This window comes from Corapipo altera, unplaced genomic scaffold, assembly GCF_003945725.1.
Source record: "Corapipo altera isolate COAL_440 unplaced genomic scaffold, ASM394572v1 77b, whole genome shotgun sequence".
Classification (NCBI taxonomy): Eukaryota; Metazoa; Chordata; class Aves; order Passeriformes; family Pipridae; genus Corapipo; species Corapipo altera.
This window is the reverse complement of record NW_020884933.1, coordinates 407,155-421,724: the sequence shown is the minus strand read 5'-3', so window position 1 is coordinate 421,724 and position 14,570 is coordinate 407,155. Positions and strand designations below refer to the sequence as shown.

The following is a 14,570-nucleotide window of genomic DNA, read 5'->3' as shown; positions in this document are numbered from 1 at the left end:
AACACAGCATCTTTGCTTTTGTCTAGTCTAACATAGTGTTTCAAATCTTTCCTACCCCAGTGAGGATTAGAACAAATAAAGTTATCTGGAGACAGCTTAAGTTGCACCAAAACCCAACTTGTACTCTAGATGTGGGGGAGGGAGAGGGAAAAGGGACAGGACTTTTCCTTTTGATGACTGGAAAGGGCAGTAATAAATGGGGTGAGTGAAAGTCAAATACAGATTACACATCAACATCCAGAAATATTGAAAGATTGTTTAAAAACTGTTGATAGCTGACACTCTACACACTGAGCACGTGCCACTGATTTTTCCACAGTAACTGGGTGCCCAGGAGCTACACATGGAAAAAGCAGTCCAATGCCATAATACTTTTTATTTGTGAAATACTAATACAGAACTTACACAGTAAGGCTGTCCTTATTCTAGGAAGTCAGGTATCAACTCAATGCTTATTATATTAAGTGCATCAGTACAAGGGAAAGTGTGGATCCATTGGACACGTTACGACCCGATCAAAACAAGCTGCCAAGTTGGTTAAGTATTTTAAAGCCTTAAAGTGCTCAAAGATAGCAGTTTCCTCCACAAGACTACCAGTAGGTTCTCTAATTTTGACACTAGTATTTACCACGTTCAGGGAAGATGTATTTTGGAAGCAAAAACCCTCACACCAAACAACATAAGCAGTGCTATGAGAAGTGTTAGGTCAGTAAGTCATTGCATTTCAACAGGATCAGACACTTGCTTCAGTTCACTTTACAGGTCACCCTTGTAGGAACTGTGAGAAACATCAATTTCTATAGCTTGTATATAAACCAACATGTCAAGAACAGACATACCAAAAATTCCACAAATCATCAAAAGTGCTGTGCTTTCTCTATTTTTTTCTTTTCTTTTTTTTTTTTTTTTTACTTTTTTTTTTTAAGCAATTAAAATGGAGATGGAGAAGTCACTTTGCAAGTCTTCTACAAAAGCATCACTTTCTGGTGAAGATTAGAGATAAAGTAAAAGTAGGGAAATAACACTGACCAATGGAGTTCAACCATTTCACGTTCCTGGAGGAATTTCAATCTGACTTTGAGAAGATATTCAACATCTCTTTACTTAAACAGAAAGAAGTGGTAGACCACTGTTACAGGTTGTACTAAGGGGTTAAAATACAACTTGAATTTTGCATAATCTGTGTAAAAAAGATATGCTTGACATTTTGGAATGTCACCTTTCTTTATAGAATTATAGGCAAGATTTCTCCAATAAAACATAAGCCAGTTATAAAACTATAACTTCACATCAAAATTTTAAAAAGTTGTTAAAAAAACATTTGATTATATACATATCACACAGAAGAGCCTGCATGATCCTGTGGATTGTGTTGCTGATCAGACTCTATTTTAAAACCTGGAAGGGGCTGGGCCACCTGATCTGGTTGCACAAGTCCTGATATTGAAGAAACAGAGGAGGAGAGCACCCCTGGGGTAAGCTGGACTTCTATACCTGGGTCTTCAGACTCTATTTTTACACTCACACCTTGGGGTTCACCTTCTGCCTCTGTCTTTCCAGGAATATTACTGTTGAGGCTTGAATTGCTGTCTGCATTTGGAGAATTCTCCCCCACCACGGGGTGATACTGTTTAAGTCTGATGTGCCAGGCTAAGCTGCAGACTGCTGACACTGTTTTGAACTGATGAATGACATTTCTAGGGATGAAGTAGATGTCATTGTCACACAACTGAATTCTAGCATAGCGAATGCCTTCCCGTCTCATTTGGTTTAGTTTGGCTTCGTCCACCCACTGAACACACTGGGAGAAGGAGAGATGGGAAAGTTAGTGGTAGACTCTTCAAACAGTTCAAGTATCCTCCTATTTTCAACTTAATTCATGTCTAAATCAGAATGTTTCTGTTTCGTGGGTAAAAATTCGAATTTAACTGAGGATTGGATGTTTAAAGCACAATTTAGCCAATGTGCACATCTTGGGAGAGGAGAATGAAGAGGATTCTCTGGTTACAGTTGAAAACAGTAGATGTGACATGGGCTGACATGGGCTGCATTGTTTGGGCTGACAGGACTGAGCTGAGATGTCTCCACCTCTTAAGACAACATCAGACATTAGAAAAAGCAGGAACAGGCACTCATGACCTCTTAATCAACAGATTGTTTCTACAGCACATACTGTGACTCACAGCATAAATCCCAGCTTAGGGGAAAGGAAAAGAAAAAAGGTCCCTTCCAACTGAACTATTCTATCCTGAAACACAAGGAAATTGCCCAAGAGAGTGAGAACTGGGGATACAAAAGGGCTGGCTGTAGAGAGAACCTGAGATCTGCCAGAAACTACTCCCAGAACACTAAGAATGAGCTGCCACGAGGGAAGATCCAATACCTGTGACACTGGAGGTTCATGTAGGTCCAGCTGAAGTCTCTGCACAACATCAGTGAAGTCTTCAGCATGAAAGCAAACCACATCTTTGGTTATACGAGGCTGGTCACTCCTAGAAAAGATGAGAATTCCAGGAATTTTTAGAGAATTTGAATTACAGCTCTTTCCAGCAGAAAGTTTCACTGAACCAACAACCTTCCTCAGTTCTACACTGTGCACAAATTCTCATCACTTCTCAACACATGTATTTTGAAAAAGGGGTATAATTCACAGATTTCTCTTTTTTCTCCACTTCTTTCTTGCTGCCTTCACACCAGAAGTGATGTTTTCAGGGACAATATACCAAAATGATCAAGAGCTAGGTTCTAAAGTTCTCTGTGTTCTAGGAACCACAATTTGCCTCAATTCTTCCATTTTATAATTGGACAGAATAATTCTGCATTAAAGGAAAAATGTAAAATAACCAAGTAACTCTGCAGCTGAAGCAACGAGGAGCTGGATTTTATTCAGCAGCTGTGAACCAGAGTGAAGGAAGTCCTGGCACCTTTTATTCATACAAAAATCTAATGATATTGCTAATGATGCAATCCAATTCCCACTGTAATTTCTGGCAATTACAGTGATGCAAGTCTAGTTTCTCTGCAAGGTCACCAGCAATATCCTGGGTACATGACCTGAGAAGGCACTGCAGCTGTGAAATTAATTACACTGAGTTCTTAGATTACTGCTACAGAAGCTGGAATTAATACACCTGCTCAGGAAATGAACTATCAGGGATGATGGTCCAGGCATGGTATTTTAAGGCTTTTATATATCACTAAAATATTCTGCAAACTGCTGTTGCAATCTTTTAATGCCTCAAGAGGGGGAAAATAGCAGGTACACAGCTTGTGGTTTCCAGCGCTAGGCAGCTTTTATCTTATTAGATAAAATCAGATTTCTGATTGGGCTTGTTTTCTAAGGAATTTTTTTTTTTTTTTTTAAAGAGAAGGTGTAGAAGAGCTGCATTCCAGCAGCACTTACCATTCCCCAAACTGCACAGCCTTCAGGACCCCGACAGCAGCCGTGCTCTGCCAGTCAAAGCCTTGCCCCACGTGGTCGGCGTGAGCTCTCGTCCTGTCCTCAAACAGGACCTCGCGGGGCTCGCTGGTCCGAGGTAGGTACTGCAGGTTCTTTATCTCGTTCATTGACCTATAAAGTCATAAAAACACACACTGGAAAACGTTTCAGACTCCCCAGAAATAAATATTTGTGTTAATGTCATCTGAAATGGGTGCTGAAGGCTTGAAAAGAACAAAGCGCTTCCCTCCGATTTCTTCGCGGTTTCGTTTTGACCTTTTGCTGAATAAAACCAGCAAAGTACAATTCAGGTTATGAGATCAAACTTCATAAAACAAATCCAATCACCCACGCTGGAAGAATTCCTCCAGGAATTTAATGGTATGTAAAATAGAGCTATCTTAATAGAACCTGAACTTCATTATTTGGGAGTACATCAAAAAATCCTCCCTGAAATGACAATTAAAATATGCTTCCAAGTCTCCTGAAATTTGTTCTTTTTCTGAGAAATATGTAAGTACACCCCAATATTTCCTGAGCAGGCAGACAGTACTACAAGTGCTTTAGCACTAACATTAAAATGCAGCACGAGCAGTGTAAGGATCTCAAAAGCTGTTTTAGAGCTGCCCTCACCACAGAAATAAGATGAATAAAATAAGCCTCCTGAAGGATAATGAAAGAGGTTTTTAATCTTAAAGAAAGCACTGATCTAGGACATAAAAGTGTTGAAAGAAGATAACCATCACAAGCAACATTTGTTTTATCAGCTGAGCCAATTTGAAACAAAAACGAAAGTGAAGCTTAAATCCGAATTAAGTCACCTGAAAAACCAGTTACACATCAAGTACTTTGCTCTTGTTCTCAAATCTAACACAGACACAACTAAAATGGTTTTCTTCTCTCACTCGAGGCAAACCAAGAGGCAAACCAAGAGGCAAACCAAGAGGCAAACCAAGAGGCAAACCAAGCCTTACCGGCGCCGTTTGAAGGGTGATTTTGGCATATCAGCTGTGGGGATCATCTGCTCTCCTGGTCTCACCCACATGATGGGCCCGTCATCGCTCTGGGACCTGCACTGAAGTCTGAGACTAGAAAGAGTCCCCCAGGGCAGAGTCATCTAAAAAGAAAAAGAGAAAACAAAACAACCCACAAAACACACATAACACAAAACACTGGGTGAGATAGAAAAGTTAAATGACGCCTTTGGTAAAACTGGTTCAAATTTGCTGTCAAAAGAATTGCATAGAAACTAAATAAGTTTGAGAGGCAAAATATACTCTGAGCTAACTTTATCAAATTCAGTCTTCAGGGAAGCAGATAACCATGTAGTGCATATATATGATAAACTATATTTTTTTAATTGTTCACACAATTGTAGCTACATTATTCCATACCTCTCAACTGGACACAAGAATGAACCTCAGTAGCCCAAATAAGCACATCAATAAAGAAAACACCTTTTGGTTTCTAATGACTTTGAAACACGTGAAACCTAGTAATTGCTTAAATATCTACAGTGCTCCGAACAAACCACAAGTTGCTGCTTACTCTAAGAAATGGAGATTCTTCCAACATATCTAGAAATTCTGGGAAGTAGTCCCCCACTTCTTCATCCACGGCTCCGACCAGGCTGATCTGCCGCATGGGTCCTGCTCTGTAGGTGCCACAGCAGTACGTCCGATTGACCTGGGGGCCCAGAGAGGAAACACAACACCAGCACAGCTTTAGTTCTGCTGCAGGAGAGTCAAACCGACTAACACAACACACTGGGCCACAGCTGGACTCATCTACCTCTGTTTCAGTAGCTGTGCCCTTGGGAATAGGCACAGGGATTGTTTGGAACACGTGCCCACGGGGCATCCCGAGAGAAACAACTCCTGCCTGCACTCCTGACAGGAAATCCTTCTCCAGTTTGAATAACAGCAAGTGAGTATTTGACTAATTCAGGAACAATTCAACACTTCCAGGCTGACTTGAGAAAACAACCACACAAGGTTTCCTTGTGACTCAGTCTTTCACCAGCAGGCTTCAGCTCTCCCCTAGTTTGTGCAGCTGACTGTTGTTTCCACATTTCAAACCGGTTGCCCCTGGAATACACACACTCTTCATTCCAGTCTTGTCCCAGAGGTCCTTCCCCTGGGACTGCTGTGAAAAATCTCAGTGTCCCTCATGCAGTGGCCCTGGTAATGTTGTTATAACGTATACACAAAACTGGACAAGAAACTAAGGAAACAAGAGGTTTAGCCAGAAACCCAGTGCTCATGAACAACTTCAGGATAACCATCAGCAGCAGAACCTGCTGCCAGTGCTGTGGCCAGAAATGCTTTAATCTCACTTACAGCCCTTGGACATCCTCTGCAGCACACACTGTCCCACTTTCCAAGGGCAGCTGGAAATTCTTCTTACCAATTTCCTGTTCCTGGAGGAGAACCCCTGGCAAGGCTCCAGTGTTCTCCAGCCTCATCCTATGGCCTGCAGCTCTAAATCCCACATGGCCACAGAGCAGGTTCGATGTAGATACCACAGGTATTTGATGTTATAGAGCAGAAATGGTGCCATAATTAGTCTGTTTTGCACACTCAGTTGTGTTTGAGCCCCAACCTTCCCTCTGTGTTCGAGTGCTTCCCGTGGTGAAAAACTCCAGCTGTTCTCCAGGGCTGAGTGGTGGGACAGGGACAGAGGATTACTGCTAAATTGGCAATTTTAGTCATGTTCAGAATGTGTGATGCCTTTTATAACTAACTCTATTTATAGATATGTGGATGCAGCAGCTTAGTTTGAAGTTTAGTTTCAGTTTTGCATGTTTAATCGACAAACCAGATGTTATTAAATTACTCCATGAGGTTGCTAAAGGTAAATTAGGAGAGACTAATTAGGGAAAAAGAGAGTTACTGCTGCAATTTTATTCTCTAGCAGCAGCCATAGATATTTAGGTTTTTAATTACAGGAGTTTAGCTCACTCTACTCACTGAATGCAGCTCAGAGCAGGAGCACTGGAACACCACAGCAATATTTCAGTTCTGTGCACATACAGGAGAACTAAGGACTGAAATGTTCTGGTCCTTAAATCAGCAAAGTTTAACTGCCTGGCACTTTTTCTGTGACCACTTCCAGATGAGATCTGCTCTACTGAAACCACCTGTTGAGGGTCACTAGTATTTCACAGGTGTTTGTCACAAGTTAAAATGAATTATGATTCCATATGCAGTTTTTCCTTGTAATGTTTTCAAAGGAAATGAAAAACTAGAAGCTTTAAGTTTGGAGGGTTTTTTTTAATGCACTGGAACACAATGAGGAAAAAAAAACCAGAAGAATTCAAGAGTTATAAAGGGAACTGTAGAAATACTTCAGGGAAATATTGGATTTCAATGTTTTGGTAGGTTTTAATAGAAATGAAATACATTTACTGGAGAATTAAAACCAGAATTACTGTTGTGTAAGGACCATGGTGCCCTTTCAAATGCCACACTACCCTGTGTATCCCCTGCTCCACACACTCCACACTGACAGTGAGTTACAAGCATGTTTAAAATTAGCTCTTCAGTGCTCAGGGAGACATTTTCTTGCAGCTGCCTGATGTGCCTATCAGTGTTCCCCACACTTGGGTGAGAACAGGAACAGACAGCACCAGTGTTTCCTGTCCAAATCACAAAGCTGGTATTTATTTGCATGTCCCTGAGCCACCCCAGCCCCTGCCCTGCCTCTCCAAGGGTTAAGTGAGCAGCAAAACCCCAAAGGGTGAGAAGAGGACACACAGATGAGGCATCAGCTGGAGACAAACGAGGTTAAGTCTCAGAAGTCTCTCTCCAGTTGCAAGAAAAGCACGAATGAGTTGACAGTGCCAATATTTCAACATGCCAAGTCAGCTATAAATCCAACCACACAAACACTTGGCTGCAAGGAAGAAAGCAGGAGCACAAGGGGGTTACTACTGACATCAGAGGGACAGGGCAGTGACATGCCAGCACAGCAAGGGTGACATGTCTAACTACAATGTGACATACTGCAGCCAGAGCACTGGGCATTGGTTATGTGGCTCTAGTGACAAACTACATGAAGTTTGCAGCACAGATGCAAAATTTCTCCACTTCACACTTTGGTAGCTTCTGCTAAAAAAAAAAAAAGGAATTGCCATTCCAGAATAAGAGAAGCTCACGTGGGGGAGACAACCAAACTGTGGTGTGGTTCATTAACCAAAGCTGTCAGGAACAGAGGAATCTTTTCTGACAGCAGAAATAGGAAAAATTCCCCAGTTATCACCTGTTGGCTGCTTCTCCCCAGAAGGAACAACAGGTTATGCAAAACCTACTTCCCCAGCTCTTTCCTGGCCTCTTCCCAGAACCCCCACTCCTCTGTGACAGTCTAACTCTCCTTTGGATCACAGAAAGAATTCAACAGGCAGCTGATCAGGTTTTTCTTGGGGGAAAAAAAAGTAGAAGTGTTTTTTAAGTCTAAATATATTCCAATTCACTGAGTAGAACTGGAAGCAGTTGTACTGAAGCAAGTGATAAGGAAAATGAGAGTTCATTCTAGCTGCAAAGCTAAGAGCTTCCAAATTAAATTGTGCCCTTATGTGAAGGAAGCTTACAAAGTACTGCTCAGTGATTTGAGTCTTTAAAGCTTGTAGCCCAAGTGAACAGCTCCAAACTAAAGCTCAGCTTCAGTACTAAAGTAGTAGAACCAATGGGAGCCAATGCAAGCAAAAAATGCAGAAGACATTTAAGTGTAATTATTTTAAGATTCTGAAAACAAACATTTATGTTCCAAACACATACTGGAGTGCTTGTTATAAACTCACTGCCCCGAGAACAAAGGAATTCCCCTGGCAAGGCAGTTAATTATCACCAGACTTTTATCAGTTCTTCCAGATTAAAGTCCTTATTTTGAACTGGAAACACTTCCTACTAAAATTCAGTTTCTCTGAAAAGGTACATAGAACAGCTTAATGTTCTGTAAGCCAAAGGTCACATTAACTTGCAGTTTACAGATCAAATCTTAATTTCTTGAGACTGAATCTAATGCTCCAAATCCCCTCACCACAGGACAGGTCAGTGCAGCAAACAAGCTCATGCACAGAGAAGAAACCCAGAACGGAGGTGACTTCATTATCTTCAATTAAAAATAATCAGTGTTACAGCACACAACAGTGTAACGTGCTTAATCTGCAAAAGCATAACTACAAAGTGCTTTTGTGCTGAACAGTTCTCACACAGAAAGGTCAAAAGTGAAGCCTGGCCAGCCTGTTCATTCCTCAGTGGTGCTGCTGAGGAGCAGCACAGGCAGGCTGATCCCCCCAGCTCTCTCTAGCAGGGCATTGTGGCCTTCTCCATTTCCAGAGAAGCCAGCCTGCAAAACCTGGGTGAACCCAGCACCCATTTAAATGCTTCCTTAAACTCAACCACCACGTGTATTCCCTGCAGAGCCCCTTTCCAGCTGCCTGTGACAGCTCCTGTGCTGTTTGCTCAGTGAACAGCAATAACACACTTCAGCCAGAGAGGATTAACCAGGTCATGCTGGAGCTGGGTTTAGAGAAGTGGTTTAGACCAACTGAACCTTCTGTCATGACTCAATCTTAATCAAGTTTAGACAGTACTTAAAATAGAATTAATTGAAGTACCAGCACAGATTATAACCAACAAAGCCTCTTATTTATTACCATACATTCCTCACGTGTATTTATAGTACCAGGACTCATGTTCACAGGACATTCACTGAGGAAAAATGCAATTGTTAAATAGCCCAGTGGCTCTGTTAAGCCATTTTAGTGGTCACCACATGCACTTGAGTTAGAATGCAATCACGACACCAAATAACACAGACATATCACTAATCCTGAAGACTTTAAAGCCCAACCTGGGGACAGGTTTCACATCTGCAGCACTCAGGTGTGTACAGTGCACCCGTGCTCCTGCTCATAGCAGAGATTATTTTGGGGTACTCTGCACTCTGACAGCTCTGCCAGCACCAAGAGTTACTTAGACCAAGAAACAGAGGCTGGTTAAAATAAGTGCAGCAGCAGCTACTCGTTGTCAAAGAAATTCATAAGCCAAATGTCAGAATGATTCATTTAATGGTATTCAAAGACTCCACAGTGACCATGCAGGAACTTGCTGCAAAGCAGTAATTGTTTTTCCAATGCAAATCTTGCTTATAAGCATTTGGTAAACCCTGGAGAGATCCAAACAGCCCATTCACAAGCATTAACATTTCCAAATCTGTTGCTAAAGGTCTGTTCCTATAGTAGGGAAGTGCACTCCACTACAGAGTTTCAGATTTATCCTTCCAACAGGTGAACCAGTAAATGTAATTAATGTCTTGAATAAAGAGTTTAAGAGTAATCAGCAGTTTGAATCCGTTCTCAGACTAAACAGAAAGAAGCTTTATTCCATCTAAAATAAATTTATCTAAATTCTAATCTTGTTGTATGTTCATAGATATTTCTGAATTTGATCACAAGACTAAAATCCAATGGGTTTTCACACAGGAATCTTGAAATTAGCTTAGTTTTCACTGTTGCATCCATTTAAGTTACATGGAGATACAGTTTCAGAATCTAAGCTAGTTTAAGCCTACTATGGAAACCAGGGTAATACATAAAATGAAAGTCCAAGGGAATTAAAAAGATACCTTTAACTACTTCCAAATTAGGAAGTCTAAACACCCAACATCAGCTGCTGATAGAATTAAGATGTTTAAAAAAAATTGTGAATGATATACTGAAACCTGAGAAGTAATGTCATTGCAAAAAAAAAAAAAATTAAAAAAAAATTAAAAATATAACCCAGATCTATTGAATAAAAAAAAGGTGTTAGCATTTGCAGTCTTTGCAACTCTTGATACAGACTTGGCTGTTGTTTTGAACAATCTCAGTGTTTTCCCACGTTTAGAAGAAAGAGATGATCAGTGCAGATCTTTCCTCAGGTCACAGATAGCAGTGTCTGAGGTGTGAATCATCAACTACCAGTGAGCTTTTAAGCAGAAACAGGAATAAACATCACAGTGCACACGGCTTTTTCATCTGCTCAGAACAGGAATTTGTGACTCACGTATTTTAAGCCAGCCCTGCTCTGGATTAATGAGATTAATCAAACCTAGGTGCTGTGTAACTTTTATGCCCGTAAACATTTCTTACCTGAGAATGAAAATTTGAAATTGTTGTTGTTTCAATGTCCTTCTTGCCCAAAATTTCCATTTTCACTGGAGTGTTAGGAAAGTTAAAAGCAAAGTAATCCAGGAAGTCTGGTAAATAAGCAGCTGCTCCGTGTACTATGGCTAAGGCATAGTAAGCTGCATTTTTATCATTTTCACTGAATGACAACGCAAGAAACTCTTCTGCAAATCTCTCCATCTCCACTGGAGACAAAAATGAGAGTTCATCCATGTAGGCATGCAGGACCAGAGCACCTCCATTGGACTGGTGTTCCTCGTGAATGAAGTTACTAAATTTAGTGCCAGTTTTCAGGAAGCTGCTGCGAACAGAGTGCTCCTGGTGTGTCACAAACGGTGTTTGTACTCCCTGGGGTACCCGATACTCCTGCATCCCCAAATTCAGTCTGCACAGCTGCTCATCCTTCAGGTACCTGAAGGATTCCTTGCTCATTTCCAAGCTGTCACACTGTCCTTGAGACAGAGTCTCTTTGTCGATGCGGGTGAGCCCGGCGCACACGGTCTGCACTTCTTTGTTGTACATCTTCAGGCGTTTCCCCCTCACATCTTCCCGGTGTTTCTTTTTCTTTTTTTTCTTTATCTTCTTCATAATAAGACTGTCAGCTCGCTGGGTTTTGCCATTTTCGTCTGGAGTTTCTGGCAGCAACAATAAAGAGAAGATCAGAGTTCTGCAGTTGCAGCACATTCACCCCAAAAGAATCCAGCCCCCTCACTTGAAGTGATCTGACCAGTAGTAATACTCTGACTTTTGACTTGGACAACCAAAAATGCAGTATTTCTAGTACTACACAAATAAAGACTCAAGCTTAATATTTTAGAAATATTTCCATTTTAAACAGATTTATTAGAATGCCTTTAAAAGGAGTCTGTGTTTCAGGACATCTATAATTAAGTACATTAATAACTTCTGACATTTAAGGCAGTGCCACGCAGGGGAAGAGGACAAACAACATGTGTAACATTTAAGACATCAAGACTTTCATTACAGAACATTTCCCTGATTTTGGACACGGGATATAGAAGCAAAACAACACAGCTGAAGAGGTACAAGTGTTACTGACATTTAGGAGGTAAAAATATTTAAATCCTAGACTGTTGATCTTTTGAATTAAGGGACCCAGATCATCACATCCACAGTTTCAGCTATCTGCTGCTAGTCTTATAGTTAATGCAGAGAGAGAAATTTGGGGGTTTCTTTAAGGTTAATCACCCTGTAAAAGCCTGAGAGGTAAAATGTAAAGAAGTAGCTCTGGTAGGCAAAATGTAATAGTTTAAGCCGCTTATCTTTCAAGAATAAAAACTAATTTAAATGACATTTAGCAAGTGACAAAGGTAGTTAGAAAACTTGATGCTCCAGCTCTTAAAAACTCAATTGCCAAGACAAGATTTTAATGTGCCTGAATCAAATAACTATTTCATCTCACAATGCCCATAAATCTCTGTTACCAGGATAGCCACGGGAATCAGAACAACCTGCTGCTCAAGGCAGCACCCGACCAGAAGGTGCAGTAGCTAAAGCTGCAGTTTTCCCCTCAGCACAGGGGGGATTTTTAACAAAATTCCCTTTCCTGGGCTGCAAATTCGTATCCTTCTCTTGTAACACTTGAGGTTACAAGGAAAAACCATGTTACGCTGCTCTATGAGAAAGGGGGTCATGATAAACACACACAGCTCCAAGTTCTTCAGTGCAGCCCCAGTGATTAACCAGATCATTACTGGTTTGGTCTCCAGAGCTCCTTACTGGGGATGGGTGACCTTCCTAACAGCCTGGTGGAACAGCAGAATTACTCACAGAGCAAAGAAAGAGTCGATTGCTTAACACTCACTCCATACAATAGTCTTAGGACCTGAAATACAAGTTTTCACAGTGCTGCTGTAGCCTTTACAAACGGCAAAGGCCCTGATTTTTTTTCTATTCCAGCCAGGGAAACCAGGAAGAGCAGGGTGGTATCACTTGTTTTGGGAAGTCAACCAAAACAGTTCTTGGAATGAGGTTTTCTGCAAGACTCGGAAGTGAAGTGCACGAGGTTGCTCAGTACTGAGCTCTCGAGTCCAGGCACTGCTTCTCTCACTGCAGTGAGCACACGAGTCACACACAGGATCTTTGTTCTGGTGGGACCAGAGATTCCAAGCTGGAACTAAACAAGAATTTTATGCCACTGAGCTGTTGGTAATATTTCCCTATAGATGTTTCTAAGAATTTTTGGTTGTAAAAGGTATCTTATTTTAAGCATTTCTGATTGTAGATATCGCTTGAAAATCCCACACGTGTGGTAGTTTTAATTCAGAGTATCTGCCTGTTTGAAGCTATTCCCTAACAGCAGACAGACACTGAGGAATCTTTGCATTTGGGAGCTTCCAGTGGTCTATCTTCAGGATAAAAGCTGCCCTGGCTGCTGCTGGATCCACTGAACACAGCAGAGTCCCACCACCACAGTGAGAAACCACTGCATTAAGTGAAGCTAAACACTGACATTACGGGGAACATAATGCCTGACAATCTTGAGGGAAATATAGGTTTAATTATTCCTTTAAATAAACAGAAAGCCCACAGTACCTCAAACATGAAAAAAAAGCTATGGCCAGGTCACTAAACTATGGGCTCAGCAGCGAGGCCAAGTGACAGCAGTGCCAATAACTCAGCCACTCTAAAATGATTAGAAATCATGTAACTGAACACACCAGCACCACTTTTAAACAGCAAAAACAGGGGGGGTGTTCATTGTCACCTGAGGCCACAGATAAGCACAGTACAGTCAGTGTAATAGGTAGTTTAATTAGATTATACATCAAAATAAAAACGGATAGTCAGGGAAAGAAACCCAGCCCCTTCCTGAAAACCACAACACGTGCAGCTGAGGGCAAGCAGTGAAGAGCTTCAGATTAGCAAACAGCTTTCCTTTGCAAATCTGGAATTTTGATGCTCATTTTCACACTGTTTGAGCCCTCATTAAAAGAGGCCTTATTTAACTCTGGGTTAGAACTGACACAGTGACACTCCAGCCTACAAGGACACACTGCTTCGAACTCTAGCCTGATAAATATTGATAACACTGCAGAAGTTTACAATCCAGTAGCTTTTACAGCCATTATTCAAGTACAGTGGAGTAGAAGCATTAGCCAGCAGAGAAAAAGTCTCTCCTAGTAACAGTTTTGACCATTCTTAAGACAGCCCTATCCAGAATTTACACTACAGACCTGACTCCTGTAAGCACGTGGATCTTTGGTTTCTTTGGCACAAAACCTTCACATACTCTCCAAAAGCATAATTCACAACATAGTATTTTTATTACAGCAGCTTTTGCAGTTGCTTTTTACCTACGTTGCTCTCACTAAGAGGCTTTTACTACAATAAATTTTGCAAGCTGCACCAGAAGAGTCATTCTGTGCTGTTAAAAAACAAAACACAAACCAACAAACCAAACAAAAACACACCCACCACTCACCAAAACCCAGAGATATTTTGATCTTTCTATTAGAGAAGTCACAGATTTGTTAGGATTAGAAGGGACCTCTGGAGATCATCCAGACCAAGGCAGGGTCACCTGGAGCAGGTGACACAGGAACTCATCCAGGTAGGTCTGGAATCTCTCCAGAGAGGAAGACTCCACATCCTCCCCGGGCAGCTGTTCCAGTGCTCTGCCACCCTCAGTGTAATGAAGTTCTTCCTCATGTTAAGGCAGACCTTGTTGTCTTTTAATTTATGGCCATTGCTCCTCATCCTGTCACTAAAAAGAGTGTGGCACCATCCTCTGACACCCCTTATAAATATTGGTAGGGGTTGATGGGATCCCCTCTTACTGAAGAAAATAAATAATAATAAATTAAAAAATCCAGCAGACTACCAGCTCTAGCATACGTTACTGGACACACGGAGGGAAGAACGCTTCGCTCCCGCAGCCGTTGCTGTTGCACCTGCGATGAGGGCGCCCCTGACAGCAGCAGCCCCGGCAGCCCCAGGACC

The 14,570-nt window shown here is 41.5% G+C and overlaps 1 protein-coding gene across 4 annotated transcripts in view; it reads right to left on the bottom strand.

Moving 5' to 3' along the window:
* Positions 1–14,564, bottom strand: part of PHTF1 (putative homeodomain transcription factor 1) — a 29,477-nt gene extending 14,913 nt beyond the window's left edge. For 2 of the 4 annotated variants that reach the window (XM_027659984.1, XM_027659983.1), the window contains exons 1-6: positions 14,452–14,564; positions 10,572–11,242; positions 4,988–5,125; positions 4,414–4,556; positions 3,404–3,571; positions 2,384–2,492 (exon numbers count right to left, since the gene is read on the bottom strand). In XM_027659984.1, coding sequence (XP_027515785.1) covers positions 2,384–2,492; positions 3,404–3,571; positions 4,414–4,556; positions 4,988–5,125; positions 10,572–11,195 — 1,182 coding nt within the window. In that variant the 5' untranslated portion in view covers positions 11,196–11,242; positions 14,452–14,564. Of the gene's footprint in view, positions 1–2,383; positions 2,493–3,403; positions 3,572–4,413; positions 4,557–4,987; positions 5,126–10,571; positions 11,243–14,052; positions 14,389–14,451 lie in introns of those variants that run through there. The other 2 variants (XM_027659982.1, XM_027659981.1) reach the window with 2 other exon arrangements.
* Between the last annotated feature and the right edge of the window lie 6 nt (positions 14,565–14,570).